Source organism: Ambystoma mexicanum, chromosome 6q, assembly GCF_040938575.1.
Source record: "Ambystoma mexicanum isolate Mex_15411 chromosome 6q, UKY_AmexF1_1, whole genome shotgun sequence".
NCBI classification, from domain to species: domain Eukaryota; kingdom Metazoa; phylum Chordata; class Amphibia; order Caudata; family Ambystomatidae; genus Ambystoma; species Ambystoma mexicanum.
In genome coordinates this window covers 1,614,875,698-1,614,903,273 of record NC_090937.1, presented here as the reverse complement: position 1 = coordinate 1,614,903,273, position 27,576 = coordinate 1,614,875,698, and the positions used below count along the sequence as shown (strand labels likewise).

Genomic DNA, 27,576 nt, shown 5'->3' with positions numbered 1-27,576 from the left:
ATAAACTCTTTACTAAATGTACTAGGTAGGCAATGTTAAGTCGGTTTTTGGTAAACCATAAAAAGTACCCTGAAGGGAGCCATACAACAGTAGAACTTGTCTGAGGCAGGTTCTGATTGGTTGGTTGAGACATCAAGTTTCCATAAACTGATTGACTAATCGGAATGCTAGAAGGAAGGGCGGGAGAGGTCAATTGATTGGCTATATATTCTAAATATGCCTTATTGCCTGCGTTTGCCGGCAATAACAACTCTTTATTAAACCCAGGTTTAGGGACAGTTAATGGCTAATACTGTCTGGAATATTGTAATGCGTATGCTATTAGTAAGTGGAGCTGCTAGTATAATGACCTATCCAGACACCAGGGCAAAGATTTGCATTAAGAGGAATAGGACGAAATGTCCGAATAAAAATTACTGACCCCCCCCAAAAGACCTAAAACACACACCACGAAAAGTTCTAACTACCAAAAGTTCGACCTTTTCGTGGAATGTATTTAGGTGTTTTGGTGGGGACGGTCTGAAAAATGTATTTTAAAAAAAAGGCTGTGGGGGGCTGGTGCGGGTGTCCCCCACAACACCCCGCTTACTACAGTGAGCGGGGGGGGGGGGGGGGACACTCCTGCATGTTCGCATGGGAAATGTACGAACATTTTGTATTCGTGCATTTCCCATGCAAACATTCCCGTCGCGGGAAAATCAGCTGCAGTGATTTCACCTAGAGCCCATTAAGAACATGACGTTTGGTGTGCGAACATAATTAAAACTAAGACCTTTCAGCAACGAGATGCCGCATATCACCCAACTACTTGAGTTAAATGCTAGCACATCAAGTTACTTCCGATGGCCTAGGACAGGGGTTTCCAACCTGTGGCGATTCCGATGTGCTGGGCTACAACTCCCACCATGGGAAAGCCAAAAGGTTGCAGACCCCTGGCCTAGGACACCCACATATGCACAGAGCTATTCTAAACTAGGACAGTAAACCCGCACTACTGCATGTAATCGCAGCAGACAGATGAATAGTAAAGGCCGACGCTCAGATGAACAGTTTTAGGGTCTGTGGTGTGCTTACATGTAATGGTGTTTTCATGGGTTGCATGACTGCAGGCAGGTTGAGGGAGGGATGCATGCGTGCAACCATTGCTAACTGTTGTGAACCCGACTTGGAGTCAGGAAATGGCTATGGGTCAGTCTCTAGCATCTATTTTCTAGACTGTCCACTTAGCCAGAATGGAGTGAATAAAGGTACTTTCCTTTTGTGCCCATTCTCCAGGGTCCCTCATCAAGACATGGAACTTTCTGGATTGTAACACAACGCCTAGATATAACATCACCCCAGCAGTTCTCTGAGGCATGTCACATCTGGTCTTGTATTAATTACAAAGAACATTATGTTAGTCTCTAAATGGAGGGCAAGTCAATAAACACGGTCTTAAAAAATAATAAACAAATAGGCTAACGCCATCTTCCTTTACCTGGGTGCTCTTTCCCGTGCCAGGATCCCCCGAGACCAGCACAATGCTGCTGCTCTCCAAGCTCTCCATGAAGAGGTACTTGATGCCCCACACCGGAAGCTCCTTCCTGAGCCTCAGCAGCTCATAATAACGTGATGAAAAGGGGAGGCCGTCATACGGGTTCACCTCAAGGTCCTCCCCAATGTCATGGTCAGCCCCATTCTCCCAATCCTCGTCGTCCTCCTCATCCAGCATGCCGTCCAGTCCATTGGAGCGTAACGAGGAGTTGGAGATTGAGTCTGCTTCCAGTCCAGAACCTTCCGCCTCAGTGTTCAGCCTGCCATCCATGGCACCAACACGGTCTGGAAGAGTTACAGCGGTGCACATCCCCAAATGGCAATCTGGAGCAACAAGAGAGGTCATTGAAATGAGACATAGGAATAAAGACCACCACAACAGTGCTCGAAAACCACCATGCATTGTTAGTGTTGGCCAACTCTATTCTGCAAGACATTGGTTCTTAGCACCTGTGATCAGCATGCTGGATTTCACACTTTTCAATTTTATTTACCCACAAAATATTGCTCTGGCTTACAAGGAGAACTTGAAATCACTGATATGAAAGGAAAGGGTTCCATTACTAACAAAGAAACAAAAGATTCTGCGTGCCAGGTAGACGCTGGTTAGAGAATGGAAGGAAGGAGATCTTTGAGATGACGGCTGTGAAAGAGCAACTTGTGCTGCAGGCAAGATTCCAGACATCTCGCATGATAACAAATTGCTCTCTCATCCCTTCATACCTACATTGGCACATGGTTTATGGACAGTGACAGAGCAGGCAGGCGGGCGGGGGCAGAGCGGGCAGGGTTGAGGCACAGAGTGCGCGTTCTGAGGTGGGGCCGTGCCAGGGCCTACTAATGTCCCCTTGCAGGCCTGGCTGCGGGAGGACAAGGCTTTTTTTTTAAAGCCTGCAGCTCTCGCTTATTATGTAATTATTTCACATCTCTTTAGCTAATAAATGCAGAGATCAGCACCCTCTCCCCTGGTGGAGAGGGTGCTGATCTCTGCAAAGGGCTACCTAGAGGGGGTGCCTGTAGCCCATTACGCAGGGGCTCAACGAGGGCATGGCCAACGAGCCGGCAGGCAACTCCCCCCACCCTTGATGAGCCCTGGCTCATTTTTCTGTGCCACTTAAGGCTCTGTGTATGAAGATAATGCTGAAGGAAATAGAAACACTTCACCACATTTTAGTTCTGAAGAAGACATGAGACAAGATATGCTCTGTAGGGCAGGTCAGAATGAGCTTCCTTCAGAAAGGACTTCGGATCCATGTACAATAAAAGCCTGTTCTCTTTTATGTAAACTACATTGTCTAAAACGCTCTATTGAGGGTTAAGATATGATTTATGGCTTAAAAGTGTATCAATAGCAAACAAGGCAGTGTCTTTTAGAGGTTCGTCTAGTGACAGAGTTCAGGTCAGAATTTAGTTTAGCATAATAACAACCCCTAGCGCTTGGCGCTTTTTCGGTGTAGCACAAAATTGAAGTGCAGAAAAGATATTAAAATAATACTAATTAAGTGGTGCCAACTCATAACAAGTCTCTCATTTGAAATCTGTAACCCCTTTGGGGTTGAGGGCCAACCTGCTTCCAGGGGTCGAAATTGAAGGCAGCTGTGAGCTACTTATATCTTGCTTCTAGCCTAGAAGAGCCTGGTTAGATTGACGCCTGCTAGCAAGAGATACTTTTGACTCCCCAGGCCAAGTAATGGCAAGCAAACAGACCAATGTTTATTTATGCATGTACATTTGGGAGAATATGTAAATAAACATTAGTACCCATCCATACGACATTTAAAGCATAAGCGGATAGAAGTAAAAGGACAAATTATAGGCTTGCAAATTATGTGGAAGTTAGATTTGTGGAACGCTATGTACTAGCTCCTCGTTCCCAGGGGTAGCTCCTGGTCACTGGTTAATGCTGGATACCCAGGAGCTGCTATTAGCTCCTGCTTATTCCATCTTAATTGCGATCCCTGTGCTTCTTGTTTGCAGAAGTAATGTCTCTTCTTCCATATGGCGAGTGCTTTGCAGGGTCTGGAAGCCTTGTTGCAGATTTTTACAACAGGAGGGACTAGGTCACAGTAAGAACGTCTGTCGATCTGGCCAGCGCCCAATGCACAGACATATTTATTATTTTAAGAAGAAACGTAGAAATATGAACACCATGCTTAATTGTAATAAATATATATAATACATTACTCACTATAATCATATTTCTGATGCTTGTATCTGCTAAGATTCATGCTAGTGTATCTGCTTAGATTCACTCCAGTGTTTGGAGAAGGTGGTGGGTTGTGAGAAGGTACAGCGTAAAATAAATGTTTTAGCACTACTTATCCCACCTAGGAATCTACTTTTTTCTTTTTTTATAATTTGTAGAGCGCAATATTCACCCAAAGGTATCTTGGTGCTAGAGGGGAGGCTGCCGAAAATGTCAAAAGAATGGAAACCTAAAACAAGCATGTTTTGAGTGCTCTCCTGAACTGCAGGTGATTTGACTGGTTCTTAAACTGGTTCTTAACTGTCCCTGGCAGGTCGTTCAAAATTTGAGCAGTGACAACCGAAAAGGCATGTCCTCCAATACATGACCTATGGAACGTTGGAACCAGCAGAAGGCCAGCCGAGGCTGAACCAAGATGGCGAGTGGGGAGGTACCGAGTAAATTTAGACTGGAGGTACTCTGCCCCCTGCCGTGCCCTATGTACAATACACAAAGCCTTGAACCTAATCCGCTGCATGACAGGAAGCCAATGGAGAGTACGTAGCACATGGGAAATATGAACTCAATGCAGAGACCCTGTGGCCACCCGGGCAGCTACATTCTGTAGCCGTTGGATTGTGCCCTTGGGCTGAGCCAGATAAAGAGAATTACAATCATCAAGTCTGCTCAACACCAAGGCAGCAAACACCAGCGGGTGGAGATTAGCAGGTAGCAGGTAACAAAGGGAGAACCTTTTTTAAAGACTTTAAGGGGGAAGGACCGGCTTTGCCAACCGCGGACACATGGTCTTTCATTGAGAGGGAAGATGAAAGAATTACTTCCATATTTCTCACCTTGGACACAGGGACAGAAAGAATACCAAGCGAAGAGGCCAGAAGGAAGACACCCAAAGAGTGGGATCAGGAGGGGCCCCTAACACCATCACCTCCATCTTGGCCCCATTTAATTTCAACCTGTTATGACTCATCCACTCACCAACAGCAATCAGGCACTTATGAAGGCACGACACCTCAGTCCGATCAAGATCTAACCGTATCAGGATCTGGGTGTTATCGGCATAAGAATGGCAACTGATGCCGAGGGAGCAGATGAGACAGATCAAAGGCCAGAAGAAAATGTTGAAAAGAATGGGTGACAAGGTGGAGCCCTGCGGAGCACTGCAGGAGAGGCGGTACGAGCCTGAGAGAAAGGATGCAAAAGACAGTACCTGAGTGCGATCAGCCAAAAAAGAAGAGAACCAGGACAGAACCTGGCCCGAGATGCCAATTTGAGACAGGCGAGTAAGCAAGGTGGGGTGGTCTACAGTGCTTTAGAGTGAGTGTCAATGCAGTAGTGCCGAGTAAAAGTGTGGCTAGAGCTCCATGTAGCTGCTTTGCAAATGGTGTCCAGCGCGACTTGTGATAAAGGCCAAGGTAGTTCCTGGTGTGAAAGGCAGCGTTTTATTTGACAGAGTGGCAGAGCTGTATTAATCTTACTATCCATCTGGACATGGCGCTTTTAGAAACGCGGTCTCCTTCCCTGCCTAGAGTTATGCAGACAAACAGGTGGTCTGTTTTCCTTAGCAGTCTGGTGTTGTTTACACAGTAAAGGACTGCCCTCCTTACATCTAGTGTATGGAGTTTCTCAGCAGAGCTTGATGGATTTTGGAAGAAAGCTAGTCACTCGATGGCCTGATTGACATGGAACTTTGAAATTAACTTGGGTGAAAACCTAGGGTGCATTCTTCATACCAATTTCCCTTTGTGGATAACAAAGAAAGGGTTTTGCACTGACAAAGCTTGTAGTTCACTGACTCTCCTTATGGAGGCGATAGCCACCAGAAATGCTGTTTTATATGTGAGGTGTTGCAGTCTGGACTTATGCATAGGCTCAAAAGGGTGTCCCAGGAGCTTTGCAAGTACTACATTTAGGTCCCACCCTTGGCAGCAGGTTTGAAATGGGAGGGTGGAGTCTTTTTACTCCCTCCATTAATGCGTTAATGACTGGGATTTTCCACTAGGACACCTTACTTTGAGAAGTGGTACACATGGATAGAGCCGCTAGGTGAAGATTCATCTAGTTAAATACTAACCTTTATTCTATTGGGCTTATTTGTTTTGACTGGCACCACAATACAAATCTTTTCAACAGTGTCTAGTGTTCGGTTAACGTGCCTCCTTGAGGATTTCAATACACCTTTGAGGTAGATTTAAAAAGGCCCAACGTTATGCCTTCAGGAGCCAAGCTGTCAAGTTCATAGACTGAGGTTGAGGGTGTAATGTCGTCCCCCCGTGCTGCGTGAGCATGTTGAAGGGGCCCGGGAGTTTGATTGGGATTTCACATTGCCAGTTTACGCAGATATGGAAACCAAGGTTCTCTCGCCCACATAGGAGCAACTAGGATTAATGTCACTTGCTCACCACTTTGCTCATTAGAGGAGTTGGGGGACATTGGGGTGGGGAGTAGGGCACAGGCAAACTTCCCTGACCAGTTCATCCACAGGGCGTTCCCCTTGGAGTCGTGTTGGGGAAACCTGGATGCGAAGTCTGAGAATTGCACGTTTTGTCGCCCCATTGTGTAAAGATCCATTTTACCATATTTTGTCGCGTTGCCACTCATGTGCTTTAGGCAGAGGATCTCTGCTTAGTGAGTCTGCTAGAGAACTGAGTTCCCCTGCGACATGTTGCGATGTTAGGAACATGCCCGAGTGCCCACTTCCAGATATTTTGTGCTAGCCTGGACAGACTTGGAGAGTGGGTGCCCCCCCTGCTTGTTTATGTAAAACATAGCAGTGGAGCGGTCTGAGTATTTGTACTGTCAGATGTGACAGGTGTGCTTGGAATGTTCGTAGAGCCTTGAGCACTGCTAGAAGTTCCAGTAGGGTAATGTGATTCTGGGCCTGTGATCTGAGTCCACAGGCCATGCACTCTGTGATGAAGGTAATGGGCTCTCCACTCGCTGAGTGATGCGTCTGTTGTGATAACCACTTGCACTGAAGGGTTGTGAGAGGGGTTTCCCCTTTAACAGGTTATCCTTTGTCCACTAGCACAGAAATTGTACTAGGGTTGGCGAAACAACCACTAGATCGTCCCACTGACCACTTGCCTGAGACCACGGTTTCGCCAACCACTCTTGCATTGGGCGCATGTGCAATCGTGCGTGTGGGACCAGGTAAATGCATGTCATCCTCATCCTGAGCAATCGCTTTGCGTACGGTTTTCTGGCGACCGGCTAGATACGTGGGTATTTTCAGCAGTATGTTTTGTACTCTTTCGTTTCATTGACCGACTAGACCCTCTTCTGTTTTTATGACAGCTCCTAGGAAATGGTTGGTCTTGTTTGGTACGAGACTTGATTTTTTCTCATTGATCGAGTAACCCAACTGAAAAATTTGATTAATGGTTCTTTCGGGATTTTGCTTGCAAATTTGGGGGTTCTCTCCTGTGATCAGCCAGTCGTCCAGGTAAGGGTACCTGGGATTGACTCCCTGTGTAGGTGCACTGCCACTGCCTCCAGCACCTTGGTGAATACCCTTGGAGCGGAGGCTATGCCGAAGGATAGCACTTTGAATTGGTAGTGCTGGTTCACTATCTTGAAACGCTAGAATCTTCTGTGCGCTGGGAACATTGAAATATGAAAGTATGTATCTTTTTTAGCAGTGGGATTACTTCCTATAGCGTTGTCATGCTGAATTTTTGCGGCATGACATAGGTGTTTGCAGGGCACAGGCCCAAGACAGGGCACATCGTAAGTTCTTTCTTTGGCACAAGGAAGTACATTGAATAAATACCCTCATTTACTTGGTTTAAAGGAGGAACCAAGTACTCCCACTTCAACCGTCCCACCCATATTACCTATAGATTGGAAGCCAGAGTATGTGACATACACGGAACAGTTGAACCAACAAAGGCCAGAGTATCGACTCTGTGTCATACCAGTGAAAATACCAACAGCAAAGAGAATCCTAGAGGCAAGATTCCCATTGAGGAAACCATACCTGCACAGGGGGAAATATGATGGTTGTTTAAATAAGATTCCTGAAGAAGCAGTGCAGATGAACAGTACAAGAGAATGGTGACGTCATGCAGAGCTTAACTGGCATACCTAGAAGAGATGCAGAGCCCACAGAATGCAGATATTCTATAAGTCATCAAGAAAGTATCAAGGATAAGTGGCATCTTGGGATCAAGGTAAAGAAGTTTATGCCACAGAATTGATGAAGATATCAAATTATTTTACAAATGTACAAAAGCAAAGTAATCGTGAAGCTAGCCTCAAGCTTTATAGTGACTAGATTGCGGCAAATATATTATATATGGGATACATTACTCACCGTAATCGTATTTCTGATGCTTGTATCTGCTTAGATTCACATGCTGTGCATAGGCCGACATCTAGTGGCAGCTGCGGAGTATTACAGTTTGGAATGAACTGACATTGGATACAAAACATGTGGAAGAACAAAACTCCTGTTCAGAAGGCATGAGCAAAACAAGGAAGACATCAGAGGTCTATTAAAAAATAGTATTTTAATACACTAGAAGCTCCATTTCATGGTCTCCAGTCATGTGGAAAGATGAAGTTGAATGAACGAGATGGTGAAGGCAGTGCGTGCCTCTACTCCCTGAATTTCCCAGAGCTAAGAACACTCAAGGACGAGCTTCAAAGCCTAATTGCCAACAGACTACTGAGGTGGTGATGGATTGATATGCTAATTGGTGGGAAGCTAAAGTTAAGGCAACCTCACCAGCACCTGGATGGCCAGCCTGCTTGCTGCTAGACATAGGTGGAAAAGTACTGACGAAGGGTTAGAGTGCCAACCAATTGTAGAGGACCACGTAATTAGAGGTCCTATAGTTGTGTAACCAAATGGGAGGTCGTACATTTAGTGACGTTCATAGTGATCATTTTTAGGGGAGGGCTTAGTTGCCCCACCTGATGTTAATTAACCAATCACAGTCACATTTCTGTAACTAGTATGGATTGTATACTTAGATGTTCACTCTGAGCCAATCATCCACTTGTATAGGTTTTTGTAGTATGCCACGTAGGATGACGTTGGTAATACGTGGGTTAAACATCAATGATGACGAATATTATGCCTAAAGTCTTAGTTTTTACTAAAATGCATTGAGTAACAGGATCGAGCGAGATCGTTGATGTTCGTTATGCTTCCTGTTTTAGATAATTGATATTAAAACAGTTTTCCTTTTGCTAACAACCTGAGTCGTTTCGATTATTGTTGTATGAATAAAATCTGCATTCCCGTCCATCTCCAGGGTAAATGCTACTCATCTTAATGTGTTGGTCGATCCAGCACACTGGTTTGTCAGGACGATTTCTACAGCGTCCTTTAGGAGCAGCGCCTTCAACCTCTTCCAACAGGATATGGTGTTCTTCCTGGGAGGTGTTCCTTTGTCTTGGTGGGTGATTGGCTGGTTGGCTGGCTGGCTGGCTGGCTGGTTGTTGTATCAGCTCTATGCAATAACCGTTAGCCACGGCGGAAAGTACCCACTTGTCCAAGGCGATTCCCTCCCATGTGTGGGTAAAGTATGAACTGCAACCTCCTACTGGAGTGGCATGGGAGGGAACCTGTAGTGGGTGGTCATTACTTGGGGGGTGATGAGCCGCCTCTGGAAGAAGAGGGTCTGCCCCTACTTCGAGACCTTCTTTGGCCTCTTTGAAACCACTGTTGAGGACTGTCCCTGTGACGAACCCCAGGACGAGCTTTGGCCACCTTGATTATAATGTGAAGCTTGTTTAGAGTTTTGCCCTCTGAAACAGCGAGAATTATAGCCCCCTCTTTGCCTGGAATATTTCTTGGAGAGCTGCCCTAATGACTTGTGGGTGTCATATTCCTATTTGCACTCTTTATGGCATCTTCCACCGCTTTGCCAAATAAAGCCTTGGGTTCGATGGGCATGTTAAGGAGGGTTGCCTGGGTTTCAAGCTTGAAGCCTGACTCGTGTGGCGTTTAATTAACGTGCCCTCAGCAATGATTCTACCTGCATTGTCGGCTGCATCCAAATTGTTTTTGAGGATGCAGTTTGCCATTTGCTTACCCTCTGCAATGGAAACCGACAGCCTTGTCTTGAGGGGCTTTGTGACCGATGCTATTTGTTCGGCAAGGCCATCCCACTTGTGACAGTTGTAAATAGCTAACAGAGTTGTGTTATTAGCAATTCTAGTCAAGTAAGCTGCTGAAAAGGCTACCTTTCTCCCAAAGTGTAAATCTTTTTACTCTCCTTATCAGAAGGGCTTTTGGAAGAGGCCTGAGGGGTGCCAGCTCTATTTCTAGTAGTTGTTACCACTAAAGAGTTGGGTATTACTGTCCCCTGATGTATAGGGCGTCTGAGACAGCTGGCCTGAATGCTTTTGTATCCCCTAGAATGTCTTCAACAAAGTCCTTATCAACTTGTGTCTCTTGTGTGTTGATCTGATTTTGAAGTACTCTGCTGCTTTAGGAGTAGGTTGTTATATTGTATTTGGTTATCCACTGGCGAGTCTGCCACCAGTTGGTCTGAATGATCTGGGGACTGGATGACGTAGACATCCTCATCATCATCATCATCATTATATTGGTCGACATCACCCATGTCCCCTTGATCATCTGTGCCTGAGTTAGTTCATGGGTCCTGGGAGCCTTGCATGGAGTAACAATAAGCATGCTGCCCTAGGTCCTGCTGCGAGGTGGAAGCTTGTGTGAAGTCTGTGTGGGCTCTATTGGCAGAAGTCTGGGTAACTGCTGCCCCACTTTCAGTAGTTACTGGCCCGCTGTGTGGAGCACCCTCAAGGTTTTGCAGGACTTCGGGTGGTCATCAAAGAAATTAGCTAGAGAGGACATTCACCTCATGACCTTGTCAATTTGTTTTGCTATCCTTTGTGATGAACTTGAAATTACAGGGGGAACAAAGGCGGTGGGTGGGTGTTGGCTAGGTGCACGGGTTCTTTTATGGTGCATAGCCGCCGAAATAGTGCCCCTGGGTCATAGCCCCCGAAATAGTGCCCTCTCCCTGGGTCCTCAAAGACTTATGGTTTTTCGACAACCGGCTTTTTAACGGTTTATCTGGGACGTGTTTTTTTATCAGCTAGCTCATCTTCAATCTTGGAGTAGACTTTGAGGAGGCCTTTGACGTGTCTTTCACCGGTCAGTGGTCGGTCTGTAGGGGGGCGTTGACACGTCTTTCGATGCCTGGTCATCGACATGTGAGGATTTGTGGCTTTAGACATGGTGTCAGAAACAGTCTTGCTCATCTGTTTCAGGGGCCTGTCATGTGGTGATCATGAGCGCGATGGACCAGAGTACAGGGAATCCTCGTACCTTCCCCATGACGCTGTGTGGGATTCCGATCGGCAGCGTGGTCGACTTTCAGCCATGGTATGTGTACTTTATGTGGTGTGACTTGGACGTGCTAGTGCCGCCGCGTCCCCTAGCAGAACCACCAGCCCACCTCTTGGGGTTGGAGGCTTGCACGCGGGTATCTGACGGATCGCAATCGCCTTTGGCGTCACTGTTCATGTCTATGCTGCCGTCACTGGAGGCTCCCTTGACGTCCATGGCGGCCTCGGCCGGTGTAGAGTAGTGGGCCAAGCGATTGGTTTTGCGGTCCTTGAGTGCCTTGGACCTGAACAGTTTGCATGACTTGCACTGTCCCTCAGCGTGATCCCTGGGGAGACAAAGATTGCACACCTGGTGCAAGTCTTTCCAGGAGAATTTTCTATTACAAGAGGGGCAAAACTTAAACAGTGTATTCTCTATTATGTATGGGGATGGCAGCCTGGCAATATAAGTGTGCGGAAAGGGGAATATGCATTCTCTTAACGAGGCTAAAGAATGAACACCCCCCCCACTCTCCCTACTGTGAGGGCTGAGGGACGTTGTGGCCTTCCGAGGCCGTGACCAAGGATTGTCGAGACGAGTTGTTGTAGTCGTCGACGATAGTAATTCATCCTTGATGCAGTTGTCGAAGATCCAGCGGTAGATTGATATCGCAAGGACAGAAATACTACATTAAACTTTTCTAAGAAATGGCTATAGCCGAGAAGGAAATCTGCGATATACAGAAAGACCCTAAGCACATACATGGATAATAATTTGGACTGTGAAGCACATGCTACAGCCATTAGTACCAGTTCAAATTACCACCTCAAAGTACTCAGGCAAGTAGCACCACTGATCTCAATCAAGAATCGTATGAAACTCGTGAGAGCAGTGATTCTCCCACGCTTAGACTACTGTAACGCACTCTTAGGAGGTGCTAATAAAGCCGATATTAAACAACAGCAGAAATTTCAGAATGCAGCAATACGCATCATCTTTCGGATGAAGCGCTCGGAACCTACCACTGATGCACGTAAAAAGTTACATTGGCTTCCAGTGGGAGCAGGAATTCAGTTTAAATTGCCGACCACATGGCATAATGCACCCATCTATCTGAAAGACAAAGTAAACATGTACATGCCAAAAAGGAACCTAAGGTCAGCAGAGGGTTCTCAAATGGTTCTGCATCAGGTAAAACAAGCTTGTGGCCTCGGTTGGCTTTCCACATACAGGGAGCCAAGGCATGGAATGCTCTGCCTTTACAGATGCGCAAAACCGAGGACCACCTTGCTTTCCGGAAGCAATTGAAAACTCATCTTTTTAATTAGAATAAACAATGCTATTCTAAATGCTTCCTACCTGTCTCTCGGCGCCTGGATGCCTACGGGCTTTGGCGCGGTACAAACAAAATAACATGCGCCAGACTATGATGGTGGAAAAAAACAATCTGAGGCACCATGACGCGTGAAGCACCATGGGTACCGTAGACATCACACTAGGGCTAGTATTACCGGCATTCCCTGTTGACCTCCCTTTGAGTTTTGGAAAAAACTAATACTGTACAGCTTCCACTAGATGTCAGCATATGCATAGCATGTGATCTAAGCAGATTCCACAAGCCTCAGAAATCATATATGCTTAGGTATGTTTTCATACTTCGCTAATACAATTTAGCAGTGTTAGGCTTCCCTCTACTGTCCAAATGACAAAGTGCACCCACTTCAACAACAGCTACCATTTCAACAGACAGAATGAGTATGGCTCTACGCGGTCGCCTTCACCTTCCACTATTGCAAACATTTGGAAGTGACTTCTTTCCAACCCCATTTCTCTTCATACAGGTCACAGCGGTTCCAGTGTCAATGTACAATTACTGGCTCAACATTTCAGTCTCTGAAGAGCGAAATGCTGTAGAACGAATGCCTCCTCATGAGCTAAAACTGAAAGTTGGTTAGATAATGATGCTACTACACAACATTATGCCATCACGGGCACTCTGCAATGGAACAAGGTTGAGAATTACGAGTCTACAAAGACGCATCATAGAGGTCTGTGTGACTGAGGGAACTCAGATACCTTTAGCCTTTCAATGACCATTAATAGGACACAGGGAACTACACCCCCACCTCTTCCTGGAAACGATCAGTGGTAATTCCGATATTTAAGAAGGGGCACAGAAGTGACCCTAGGAATTGCCAACCAATATTGACCTTGAAGATACGCTATTACGGCGTATGTTACGCTCGGGAACAGCAAGTATCACAATTCAAACAATCATTAACAATTATTTTCAAATCAGCTATTGCAAAAGGCAAAACGTGTAGTGATCTGTGTTCTTATGCAATATGCAGGGCCTGGCCTCCTCCAAAAGAGAAAGGCCACCGAGATCAAATGGTCTAAGCATTTTCAGTCGACAATGGGAGCATGAGAAAACAAAGCTGACCTGGACCCAAATATCGCCCTCCACAGAGGGGGAAACCGGGAACGTGTGCAATGCTCACCTTAATCTTTCTAAGGTGAAGAAATCCGCAGAGGCCAAGAATCAAAGACGAGCATCAGAAATGAAGCTGCAACCCCCACACTGCAAAGCAACTGCCTCACCCATCTCCCTGCTTAGAGGGCCTTAGGAAGCAAGAGCAAAGGAAGGGCAACTAGGTTCGCTTTCCAGAAGGCATCATGTCCTGTGTTACTGACTAGCTCGGCCCCCAGCAGCGTGATGCTCGAGACATTCAGACTCTGCGTCTAGGGCGTAACGTCTCTGTGCTCACACTATGAGCTCATCTGTGCCCCCCTAGGGAGGGTCCCCTCCGGCATTGCACGTAATGCTTCCTTCCACTGCTGCTTCACAAAAACAAAGCATCGCCGATAAAATAGCTCAGCGGGATGAGAACTCAGCCTTTCATCTTTCCGAGGTTGATAAATGAACACCCACTTCGGCTGGGTGATACTGTATGTAAATAAGTTGTATTTAAAGCACGCTCGAGAAAGCACTATATGAATTCTCATTATCACCCGCTAAGCAATGTTGAGACCTGCAAGGGTGCATAGCAAAAGTGTCTTAAGAACAGTGAGAACTATGGTGAGAACTACCAAACAAACGTGTGCCTTTCTTGCTTTCACACGAGTGTCACCATTATTTGCCCCACACGTCTAGATCCACCAGCGACTAAGACTGCTCAGTTGCTGAACTTATTTCTTCTCAATGTTGTTGTGCACCTTAAATGGAAGACCGATAGTCTTACGCTCCAGAGGATAATAAAAGGAGTACCATTGCTTTACAAAACTGCAAAGCTGGTGGCAGCCCCGCTATGCTTTATAATGGGAGTCTCTTTCTATAGGGCAGTGTTATTATATAAAAGGTGTCCACAGGGCGTGGCCATTCTGATGGTCTGGCATGGATGGCTCGGTCGCTGCTACCAACATGGAAGCCATGAGATGCCCTATCCTGCGTATCTGGTAAAACACAGCTTCTATGAGCCCGACTAATGACTGCGACCCAAGAACCCCACAAAGAGGCTGGTCCAGGTCGGTGTAAAAGCCGGGGTGCACTGCCCATTCAAGTTCTTCCACCCCAGCGCCTCCTGAAAACACCCGGCATCAACTCCATGCTGTGGATAGCCCGGGGCTTTAAGTGGGCCGGGGCTATCCCATGAAAAGCTACATAGGCAAAAACACTTCAGGCAGCCCTTTAGACCTGCATGGCTAAAGGGTTGCCTGGAGTCCGATAAGAAAAAACAGAGGCCTCGACTTTTCAGGCTATGTTGAGTTAAAGGGCTGCTTGATGGGTCTGCTCAAAAGAAGAAGGAAAAAAAAGCGGCGACCACACTGCCATCAATTCTTTTGGTGCGTCCTCTCCTTTCGTTTCATAATCACTGGCTTTGACCACCACAGGCACCCAACTGCGGGAGCCAGGGAGCAACAAACACAAAGATGGGTATGAACCAATTTTACCCAACCCCTCCTGCTGCTCCCCTCTCTCACCCCTCCCACGAATGCTCCCCCACCACACGCTTAGGTCAAGCCCCCTTGTTAGAGCCCCCCTCAAAGCACTGGGCTAGCCTGCTGGGGTGCTGACAGCACAGGGTCTCATCAGTAACATGGGGACAGCACGGGTGAGGACTCCAGAACATTTGAGAGAGATTGTGGCCTAAAGCGACCAAGACTAGTAGATAGTGCCATAAAGACATGGTCGGCCAGGGCAGTACACGGCGCTGGAGACCTCTCCGGTTGTGCTCTTAGCCCACCTCTGTAGCCGTGCACTTGGGGGAGCAGTAGTGAAGGGCTCGGCCCTGCACTGGGCGTTCCTTAGGTGAGCCCTAAAGGGCGCAGCTAAAAACTAAAGCTGCTCATGGCGCACAGCGCGGCGACACCCTGCGCTATTGATAGCGCTACTTATGAATATATACGCCGAAGCGGTAATTAAGCAAGCGGTTAGTGAGCGATGAAAATAAAGCTGGGAGGGATTCATAATTCGCGAAGTCCGGGGACACCCTGTGTATCGTCCTCATGTCACACAGCGCTGCGACACAGGAATGCCACCGGGTGAGACGGGGGCCTAGGCTTCTGGGCCCTGCGTAAGGTCATCCTAAGCGAGAGCGACACGTGGCAGATGCAATCTACCTGGCACCCGCGCCCTTCTGAATCATCATCATCATCATCAGCTCGGGCCAGGGAACGGGCCGAACCGGATACATGCTCAGCCAAGCAGCGGGCACGGGTCTTCTGACAGCCAAACACTTGCCAGCGGACCGGGGAGCCCGGGATGCTGCTCAGCTAGGCATGGACTTGCTGGCACCTGGCCCCAAGCGGGACAACTCCCATGAATCTAACAACAAAAATCTCCAGGCGCTGAAGGGAAATAGCGAGGCTTGTTTTCAGCGCTCAAAACACTGCACACCTTGAGATCACAAGCACTGGTTTGTTTCAAGAAGTGGTGTTTGGGAGATCAGAAGGTTGTGTTGGGAAAGGGAGGAAGCGGTGATTTATAGCTGGCTGGTAATGGGTGCTATGGGTCCAAGAGGACGAAAACTTCTGAAAAAGAGAAACAGCAACAAAGAACGACAGTACACACTGCAGAGAAAGAGGAAAGGATTCTGCAACAGAACGTACAAACACGAAGAGCGGATTACAAAGGAAAGCAAAAAGAACGCTACAGGGAAAAAGCAAATGAGAAAAGCAGAACAGTGCGAAAAAGAAAGGAATAGAGCGAATTAAAGGTGAATGAAACCTTTGGAAAAGGAGTTCAAGCATTAATAATTAGGAGTATGCAAAGTTTATGAACAATATTCAAGTTGGCACAAGTCAGTGGACTGTGACCTGCGCCCCAAGTTTGTTAAAGGAGTACATTAGATACCCTGCTTTTTTGGAGGTGTAGATGACCAGGGCCCATAAAACTCACGCTGGAACACCAGGACCTCGAAGTAGTTGGAGATTTCCATATCTGATTAAAGAAGAAACCAAAAGCTGTAGCAAACCTTTGGGGCTCCTACATGGCCACTTTCCACAACGGGGAGCAACACGTTTTGTAGGTAGGTACAATCTCAATTACATGGTCTGTGAGAGGGCGCCTGAGGGACTACCTCATTGCAGCTTTTGTTATCAAAGCACTAATAAGCAGGCTCTCAACTTTGGGAAAAAAACTCCAGCTTGAAGAACTACGAATATTAATGGAGGACGCCAAGGCAAAGTGACGAGAAGCTCCCGGTGGAGGAATAAGAAGCAGCACCAAACTCTACATACTGACACCACTGAAACCTGCCGCCATTTTAGAAAAAGGCAACAGCACAGAGGTTAAGAACTCTGAAAAAATATCGATAGGACCCTGAAAAAAGCTTGGGGAAAGCATGACATGCAACAAGACAAGACCGCATATCAGACAGAGACTGATTCGAAGCTCAAAAACGTCACTACAAACAACAAACCAGAAAAACCACTTACCCAGACGAAGAAAGATCCGAAGTCACCAGAGAAACCAAATCACCCATGCCCTCCCAGAAGTTGTGTGTCGATATCACCACCAAATTCTAAAATAAAGTGAAAAACACCCAGCAAGCAACGCATGCAGCATAAACTGACAGAAATCTTATGCAACCACCAAATAGCACCAGCACTTAAACAATTCAACGTGATCACATAAGTAGAAGCGGGCTCCCAAGCAGACCTATTCCCGGCAGACGGCACAAAAAGATACACACCAAAGAAAGCCTGGCACTCTAAAGTGATGAACTCTTTACCAAAGACCCTATAAAACTGCATTTTAAAATTGCTCCACAAAAAGGTTACCAGAAATACAGACGATTGTCCTAATAACGACCTATCTACACGTATAAAGCAGAACATCTGTTAGTTTGCTCCCTATACAATTCCTCACAGTTCCACCAATGAGCACCAAAAGGTGCATAGTTACCAGTTAGGACCCTCTGGACATTACTGGCTACATGACATTTGGACACCCCACCTCTTTCCCCGGATTTCAGCCCCTTCACACATGAGACGGTTGCCTGAAATCAGCAAAACATCAATGTGGTCGTGGAAGGACCGGACAATGCTCATTTTAAGCGTCTCGATGTGAGGAACACAACTCAAAAAGGTTGAAAGTACAATTAACGGCCCTCGGACGCACCGTTTCCGAGATATTTGCACCGCAACTCACTGCCCTATGGCAGGGTGAGGCGACAGGTGGGGAGAGCACACAGAATGTCCCAATATGCTTCCGCATGCCAACTCTTGCCTCACCGCCACATGTGGTCTGGGGTATGCAAGCCAGCCATACGTGCCCATTTTGGTGCAGTTTACTTCAGAGTGCAAAGCGCATCAATCGATAAGCAACTCGGAACAGCGACCTACAGGAACATTGATTTTCAACAATTGATAAGAGCGTCATCACGTCTGCCTGTAGAAGTCATGCGAAGTACGGGTACTTTTTGCTAGTAACAAATATACCCAACTCAGCCATAATTCTAGAAAGCAATCTGGAACACAGAGTCCAAAAACATCCAACATCGCGTACAAGTAGGATTCATACCGATGAGGGGAACCGGGTCAGCATTCTCATATATCTGAAATTACCTCAGAAACATCAAAGACACTAACACCACCTCAGCCCTCAAACTCTTAAATATCACAATGGCTTTTGGCACCGTCACCAAAGATCTTCAATGAGGAGTCTATAAGAGGTTGGAAAAGACAACACTTCTGTGGATGGAACCTTTCCTCACAGATAAAACAGAAATCACAAGACTTCCACCTTTAAGTACAAACTCGGACAAAATAACCTGTGGCATCCCTCAAAGTGTCTACCACTCATCTTTCAACATCAAAATGGTGCAACTTATGAAGCTGGTTAACAGACTTGTGGCCTAAACTAAGCAGACGATGCAGAATCTTCAAAGCGACCTGCAACAACACATCCACTTGCGCCCTCACTAAGTGCCTTTGGCATGCGATCACTTGGATAACCTCAAAACTTCAAACTGAAGATAGAGAAAACAGAACACACAATTGTCTCACCTAAATCCAACATTAGAAGCACCACTACCTTGGCCTATTTTAATGGGTATATGACCAGAAACCACACAAGTAATCCAGAATCTCATTAGCTTTATGGAATCACAAATCACTGTAGTACTGAAGAAATGCCTCTGCCCCATTCACTCAGACAGCTTCTGCCATTCGTCCCTTAACCACACAGGGCCCTCACCGTCAAATCCCTGGTTTTAATGAAGAATTGACTATGTCAACAGCTTATACTTTGCTATGCCGGATAACTTCACAAATAAACTTCTGCTCAGGCGCGACGGGAGGGCCCAGGGAGGGACCAGATACCGCCAGCATTATTAACTCTCACTGGCTATGGATCATGGCAATAATCCACTTGAAAGCACCCTGCACCACCCACAGAGCCCTTCAGTGCTATGGAGCAGAATTCATCAGCGCAAGGATCACGCAAGGCAGACACTAATATCAGTGATGAATGTAGCACTAGAGACCACGTGCTACATCAGAAAGATAAGAGGATTGGCTTCCTCTAGCACAGTGGCAGAACTCTACCAAAAGAAGTCTGAATGATCCGGGACCAAGTTATATTCTGGAAAACGATTAAGGCATGGATTTTAAGCATCAGGAACCAGAAGCATCTACCTACCCACTTGAGCCCAAAGCAAACTTCCAAGGGAATGCCAAACCTGCTCATTCATTTGCCAGGTATCTCAAATGTGAGCGCATTTCCTGTTGAGCCCCTAATTTAGGCGTTTCTCAATTCAACCAGGTAGCTCAATTTAGGTGTTTTATTATTCACTGGTGTATCTCAAATCTGGGCGTCACTGCATTTGCTGTTGATACCCAAATTTGGGTGTCTCTCCCATGAGAAGGACTGGGGAGTAAGCCAGACCGCAGTGGAGTGCAGAGAAGAGACCTCGCCCAAATGGGAGTGAGTATCCTTCCCTATAGAGGGTCAAAAGGGAAACCGGGATGGGAAATGGGTCTGACTTTATTAGACCACTGACGAGAACTGTAGATGAAAAATGGGGCGTGAGAGGCGTCCCAATCTCGGAACTGATGGACCATGGGCACAAATAGCGCATTCCTTGCTAGAGGAGCCTGTGGGGGTGGTGGTCGCTGCACACCAGGATGTACCAAGGGGGAAGGGAGAGGGGCAGCACTTGATCACAACGCTGAGGGTGGAAAGGGTACTGCCACTGTACAGCCCATGGAGGACCCAGAATGTATGACAGGGGAAGGGACACGGACCACAGTAAATTAAAAATAGTGGGGGTAGGATAGGGTACCGCCACTAACCTACCCTACTAATAAAAACTCACATTTCTGCGTACACCTCTAAAACACTGAACTAAATACAACCATAACGCTACAGCACAACAAACTGCATACACTTCAATACACCACAACAAAACAAACCACACACAGCCTTGCACAACAGCTACCAACAGAAAAAAACACCCCCACAATCAGCTAACAGTGTCAACCGAACTGAAGCTGCCAACAGCACAGCTCTCTTGCTCTTTTCTCCAGCTTAGCCCTACTAATTTACCCCCCGCCCCCTGACCCTCTTGCTTTACAGGCCTGCCAGACCACCAAGACACCACTCAGGTGGTAACAGTGTGCGATACAAGACCCTTTAAAATAACTATGCAACTCGCTCCAATATGCGACATCAGCTTCTCTACAGGATACCAGTATCAGTTTTCTTTTTTGAAAACTTATTTATAAAATTGGCGATTGAAGATACATACAGAAGGGGCAGGCACCCTTCAAAAGGTAATGTGTACAACATTTTCAAATACCAACGCAGCAATGCAGTTTACATCACACATAGGACGGACATTTCTGTTGACATAAGCAGAGAATATAGACTACATCACTCATTCGCAACTCCTTGGGCCAGGTAGGAGCAGAACCCGCTCCATATATCCTGGGGTCTAGTCCCGGAGGAGAGAGTGTGGGCATAGAGATTCTCGTTTTCTTGTGCCCATGTTAGTGCTTTCATCCATTCGCCCACAGTCGGGGGGCACTTATTTTTCCAACAAAGAAGTATTGCTCTTTTCGCAATCATGCACCCTACGTTGGCGAAGGCCCGGTCAGGCCTACCCAGAGTCTCAGACCATAAACCAAACAGTGTGCCCAGCGGGTGTTTTTCTAACGGGATGCCCACTATGTCAGAGAGAACATCAACAATTCCAGACCAAAACGCCTCAAGTTGCAGGCATCCCCAGAACATGTTGAGGTGGTCGGCTGCCATTTCACCACACCTGTGACAACCATGTTGTGTAAGAGGGGGAATTTCGGAGAGTCTGGCAGGGAGTGTAGTACAGGCGATGTAAAATCTGAAATTGCATAAATTGAGGTGAAAGTGGAGGGAGACTCTTCTGGTGTGTGTGTGTGTGTGTGTGTGTGTGCACATGCGTGACCATTGGGTGTTAGTAATGGTTGTCCCCAGTTCTTCTGCCCAGCGGGAGCGTGCATTCTGAGAGGGTGGGACCCTCCCGTCCAGTAACAACTCGTATAGTGAGGACACTAAATGATTACTATCACCAGAGTTGGCAATGTAGGCTAAAATCAGCGTCTCCTGGGGTTCCCGGGGGGACCCAGGCCAGTGGGATGCAATCGCATCACGGACCCGATAATATTGAAAGAGATCACCTCCGATATCCCTGTGGCCCGGACTCCAAGTCTCCGGCGTAATGAACACCCCATTTGGAAATAGGTTGGCCAGTGTTCTGTAGCCTAACGCCTCCCATCGAGATTGAATTGCCTTGTTGCGCATTGGGAGTAACCCTGGAAAGTTCCAGATAGGGAGACATTTACAGAATGGGTGTTCAGTGCCCACCAGGGTGAAGATCAGCTGCCAGGCCTTCGGGATAGAGGCCACCGGATCCAGCAGGGAGTCATCCCTGTACCGAGAATCTAGGATAAGGGTCTTGATATCAGTGCAACCACACCAGCGACTCAAATTTGATGTGGAGTGGGAAGCTTCACTAGATACCAGTATGTTGTGTATTGTGCCTGGGAAGACATCCAGTATAATTTGGTGTGCTGTGCTGATAACCGCCCCTTATCATATGTACTAAATGGAAGTGTTTCCAGTCTCGCTGCGCCAACACAAAAAATGATAGACACTGCTTAAGTTGCAGATTTATTTGATGAGATGGTGTACAGCCTAACACGTGTTTCGAGCAATCCTTGCTCTTCCTCTGAGGCTTGGATTGAAGTAGTTCTGATGCGTACGTTCATACGTAATTGTAGATTTACTTTTAACTATCCTCCTAGGTGTGGGGATCAGCTGCTTTCAACAGCAGATCCAACATTCAATTAACAGCTTTCCGCAATTGCGAGGATAGTTAAAAGTTTTACCGTGGAGTACTTGGGCAACGTACCTACAAACCCCAGCCACCTGCTGCCTTCCGGTTTGTTAAACTAGTCTGCAAGCGCAGTGTCCCACTAGGCTTCATTACCCAATCCCCTTTTTCAGTCCTTATCATATGTAGTAGTCAGTTTGGTCCACTTCTTCCTGACCGCATCAGAGGGCCACAAGAATTGTACGAAGAGCGAATGTAGTCTAGCAAAATACTGTTTACCAGGCCAGAGCGGCACATTGGAGAACACAGAGCAGCTTAGGTAGCTTTTATGAGTGAGAGTTTAGCCGGTGCGGACAAGGGGAGGCTTTGCCACCTAAGCATTTTGCCCTCGACAACCACCGCCAACGAGTCATAGTTGTCCCTCAGTAGAACAGGGCGCGACCTAGCCACAGTCACCCCAAGGTATTTAATATATTCAGCTGACCAGAGGAGGGGGGAAGATGCCGTGGAATACAGGGGATATTGTCTGCAAGCAGGAATATTTCAGACTTAGATGGGTTAATTGTGAAACCAGAGAAGTGCCCGAAGCGGACGATAGCTTGCATTATGGGGTCTAGACTAAGATGTGGATCGCAGACATACAGAAGTACGTCATCAGCATATAGGGATATCATTTCCGGCCAACCTGTTTGAAGGCCTTGGTGACCACTGTGGCCTTGCTTCAACCACAGACAACATTCCAAGAGGGTGGATGCCCCCTTGTTATAAAATATACCAGCGGCTAATACTTCAGTGTGACTCTATCGGCTCATATGATTGAAAGGATTAAACAAGAGGAAATATAACATCTGAACCAGTCAACAAACTCGCGCTCTGAAACACTTGTGTACGAGCGCGATACAAATAAAATATATCATATCATTGCGTCAGCCCTCTATCGGGTTAGCTGCAGGGCTCGGCATAGGAATCTGCGCCTCAAACTTCACAGCTTTGCTCGGGACGGTGAAGAAGTAGAGTTTTTCCCGAAAGGAGAAATTTAGACGGGCAGGAAAGAGCAGGGTGTACGGGATATTCCTCTCCCGGAGCATTTTCTTGGCCCCGCTGAATTGACGCTGCTTTTGCTGCACACCAGTGGAGAAATCCGAGAAAATACTTAACTGCGAACCCAGCCGTAGTTCCTCTTCCTCTCGAGCCAGCCTGAGCAGCTGATCTAGGTCCCGGAAGCTTAGGATTTTCGCAATGATGGGTCTGAGGAAGTCACCCGGCTTGGGGCGCGGGGGCAAGGGCCCGGCGGGCGCGCTCTACTGCAAACAAGGGGGCGAGAACCGGGTCCCCCAGAAGATCTTTAAGGAGGCTATCAGTGGCCACTTCCATCGTCCCCTTGAGGGCATCCTCGGGAACACCGATAAGGTGGACATTGTTCTGCCGTGAGCGGGACTCTTGGTCATCGCACTTGTGCTTGACGAGCTTCATGTCACGGGTTAGGTTTGCCACTGTGTCCTGAAGAACATGTAGACCATCTTCGTTGGCCCCGATCCTGGTCTCGGTCTCAGTGATGCGGGCACCCTCATGAGCCAGTTGTGTGCGAATTGACGCCACGTTAGTGTTGATGTCATCTAGTTTATCAAGAATGGCCGCAAATTTCTTGGCCATGGCCTCCATCATGTTCGTAAGATATGGGGGTGGTGCAGGGGAAGGAGAGGATGGCTCCCCTTGATCGTGAGTCGTGGCCCCCTGTTCCGATCTCGGGGTCGACATAGTGAACATGTCCATGGCACCAGTTTTCCTTCCCCATTTAGCTCCCTTTGTCATGGCTTGAGGTCAGGGCCAGGCCAGTCCCCCTTCCCCCGGCGACTCTGCACCTCTGATGAGGGGGAGTGAGGATGGCACACAGGGGTGAGCTAATGACGTTTTACGTGGCACACTTAGTTGACTGCTACTGCGGCATCTATAGCGCATTGTTGGAGTACCCAGGCCCCCCCCTCAACGGCACTTGCAGCCTCCCCTTGCAGGACTCTGATGCAGGAGGCCGTCCGGCAAGGTGCACGTTCTTCAGCCAGGCAGTCAAAGGTGGATCGTCCCGCCCCGAGTATCTTGCTTATATTCCGCAGGCGAAACAAAAAAACCCTCATTGGGGTTGGCAATGCAGAGATGTCAAATGGAGAGGTAGCCCCACAAAAGAGGGGGAGAAATGATTTCAGATACCGAGGGAGATGATTAAGTTTCTGCAATGGAGGCCCCACTCAAGCACATCATCTCTTAACACGCCCAGCAGCCGGACAACAGTAGAGGCGTGCAAATGTTCACTCAACTAGCCAGGGACGTTGAGGTCAAATCCAGTGGAAAGGATATAGCACAGTAAGGCTTGTGTGTGCCAGGCCCCATGCCGCCAAGGGTGAGGGGCAAGGGGAAATGTGGGCCAGCTCACCTCGGGTCCTCTGAAACTGTAGTGGGTCCGGAATGGCCGGGAGACTTGCGCCGACAGAAGGTCCCCAGTGCCGTCTCGTGTACGATGTTGGGGCTGCCCAGGGGTCCCAGGGAGCAGAAGTGGGTGGCCAGGCGCACGATCCAGCTGGGGCAGGGGACGGTGGGCCCCGCAGCAGCAGTCTAGGTGGAAGGCGATGGGGCGGAGAGGTAACAGGAGTCCAGGCTCGTTAACTCCAGGATGGAGGCCACCATCCGACAAGTAGAGCTAGTATGTGGCTCCCACTACAGCAGACCACAACTAAGGCCCGGTGCCGCCGGATCTATAGTCGCCCCACCTCACGACAGCTCTGTCGGACCAGAAGCAGCGGGCACCTGGACTCTAAATCCTCTGGGGTGCGCGGCGTCCAGCGAGGTTCAGGAGAACCTCCAAATACAAAAAACATTTTGAAGATAACCTACTAGGTTTGCGACAATCCGGCTTTAGACCCAGGCATGGGACGGAAACAGGCCTCCTAGACCGAAAAATCCAAATGGATGAAGCTAAAGACAAGGGCAAGCTGGCCATCCCGCTCTTGTTGGACTTGTCAGCAGCCTTCGACCTGATAGATCATCAAATTCTGACTATACACCTTTCTTCAGCAGCCGCCTTCTCCCAGAATGCCACCAATTGGATTTAATCCTTCCTCTCCAATAGAACAACCCGGGTCTTCGCCCCATTGGCCGCGGCTGACCCTGTCCCCATCCATTGCAGTGTCCCCCAAGGGTCTTGCGTCTCTCCTGCGCTTTACAACATCTTTACTAAGCTCCTCTTTGACCGTCTTGATGATCTGGGTGTCACATACACGAATTACGCTGATGATACCCAGGTCCTCATTACCCTCACCAGTTGCTATGAGAAAGATGTTGAAAAAATAAACAAAATCTACCTTGAAATCCAGGCCGGGATGGCCACTCATAGCCTCTGTTTAAATGACAAGACAGAACTGCGGATCGTGGGATCTCAGGTTCGTCTTAATAAACTCGACCCCCGCTACCAGTCCTTCACTATCGACGGTAACATTATAAAAGGCTCGGAAAGTCAAAACGCTGTGTGTCTACCTTGACTCCACACTTCGCTCAAAAAACAAATGCCACTATCTCCTCCACTACTTACACTAACAAATGTATTAATGCTTGTAAACCATTTTTGTCCACCAACAGCTGCCTCACCTTGGCAAGGGCGAGAATTCTGTCCAAATTGGATTACTGCAACACACTCTTTCTTGGCCCAACGAACCACAATTTGAATAGATTACAGGTTCTTCAGAACAACGCCCTCAGATGTGGCCTCAATTCACCCCGCACGGCACACATCTCCACCTTTAGAAAGGAAGCTCACTGGCTCCCCATTCGTGACAGAATTAAACTGCGATCACTTGTCATTACGCGTAAATGCCTTTCACTGAAAGCACTTCAATATCTTTCAGACAAATTTATAAGACAGTGCTCCACCAGACCGATCATATCCCCATACTTGCACCAACTGAACATTCCTAAGTTTAATTTGAAAACAGTAGGGGTTGCGACCTTCCCTGTGCTAGCTGCGAAATGCGGGTACTCGCTCCCTACGGACATCAGAGCGGACTCTTCTTTTTGGTCATTCAGAGCCAAGGTGAAGGATCTACTTTCTACCCAGTAATACTACTCCTGTTCTATCCCGTTTCACCTATGCTGCCAATTGACTCGGACCATTCTGTAACCTGGTCCCCATTCTATTTATTCTGTATTTACTATTGTCATTTGTAAGTTTGTGCATGTGTATGTAACCTGTTGTCTCAGCTCCACATTGTAACCTTTGCAGTGCTACAAGTCTAATGTGCCCAGTTACCTCAGGGTTTGGCTGTGCTATACAAATAAATAAACTAAGATAGTGTCTCCTGTTCCCTACCAGATATGCCTCACTGCACTATTAGCAAAACTAGAGCAGCGAGAAGGGCATCTCCAATGACATGAATCACTCGCAGCACCTATTAATTAATAAACAGTGAAGGATGGCATTACACTTTACAACACATACTACACTCTGGGTTTGCAACGCATGATTCAATTGGTTTGGACGTGGATTACTTGCGACCTGCAGCACTGCAGGCTTTGCAATTGCAATCTATTTAGCTCCTGGATAGCGCCTAAAAGAGTCCGGGTATCTTGACACCAACTGCTGCCAGGAGCTACTTTTGCCTGTCTGAATATTAACTCAGTCTGGGCATTTACATAAAGGTGCATTAGTAAATATCTAGAAGAAATGTGAACATGAATGGTACAAATGCAAGATAACATATGCGCTGAACACAAAGATCTTACGTCTCATGTTGAAGCTAGACTTGCAACAGCTGCATCGAGAAATAGTGAGCAAGTCTCGCATCACAGGAAAAGAGGTAGCAACAGAGATCGCAACAGAGATTAATACAGCAACAGATGAAGTGGCAGAGTTAGAATGTATTGGCAACAACAGATAGACTAAATGAGAGGTAGTAACAAGATGTAAGAATTGACAGAAAAATGAAAAAGCAATAAAAGGGAAAACAAGAGTGTGAAAAGGAAAGAACTGTAAAGCAACATGGCAAGAAACGGAGTATTCAACCCGCGCAGCAACAGAGCACAAGCCATAGAATCAAAGCAATAGAGGAGGGGTGATGCAAGGCATGCGCATTTGAGTGCATGCAGCAGTTTCCAGCATCTTTCAGGCACTCTTTCGTGAGACTGGAGTTTAATAGCTTCAGGGTCGCGATGAGTAACTACTGGTCAGAGGAACATCCTGGCACCTGGGAGCTACTTCCAGCTCCTGCTCTAGAGACTAGAATTTCGACCCCAACACTGGACCCATCCACAAGGACACAGTGCATGTAATGTACCGATGCTCAAATTATGAGAATAGAGGAACCGTCTTCCCAAATGGATGATCAGACCTAAAGATGCATTTTGAATACCCCATTTAAATAGGTGTAAAAGGCACTAGGAAAAAAGTGACAAAGATAAAAGGATTACAAATAGGTCCGGCTCCATGTGAGAAGCCACATGATGATGCCGCAGAGTTCCATGTAGTGGAATCTGCTAGTTTGAGAACAGTAACCTGCGCAGAACTGCGGGCCCAGTTAGTTCTGCTAGGCAGGGCAGTTTGTAGAAAATATACCACAAAGAAGAATGACGCACTAGAATGTGCTGGCTACTGCAAACTCCACAATACAACTCTGCCCCATTTTATAATCCCTAAACTGTACACAAATACTGGGTTTATTACTTTATACTTCCAGTACTTA

At 47.2% G+C, this 27,576-nt stretch overlaps 1 protein-coding gene across 2 annotated transcripts in view; it reads right to left on the bottom strand.

Annotated features, from left to right (window-relative positions):
• The window catches only part of DQX1 (DEAQ-box RNA dependent ATPase 1), a 512,398-nt gene that overhangs the window by 330,851 nt on the left and 153,971 nt on the right, over positions 1–27,576 (bottom strand). For both annotated transcript variants that reach the window (XM_069632365.1, XM_069632366.1), the window contains exon 2: positions 1,478–1,857. In XM_069632365.1, coding sequence (XP_069488466.1) covers positions 1,478–1,843 — 366 coding nt within the window. In that variant the 5' untranslated portion in view covers positions 1,844–1,857. The remainder of the gene's footprint in view (positions 1–1,477; positions 1,858–27,576) is intronic.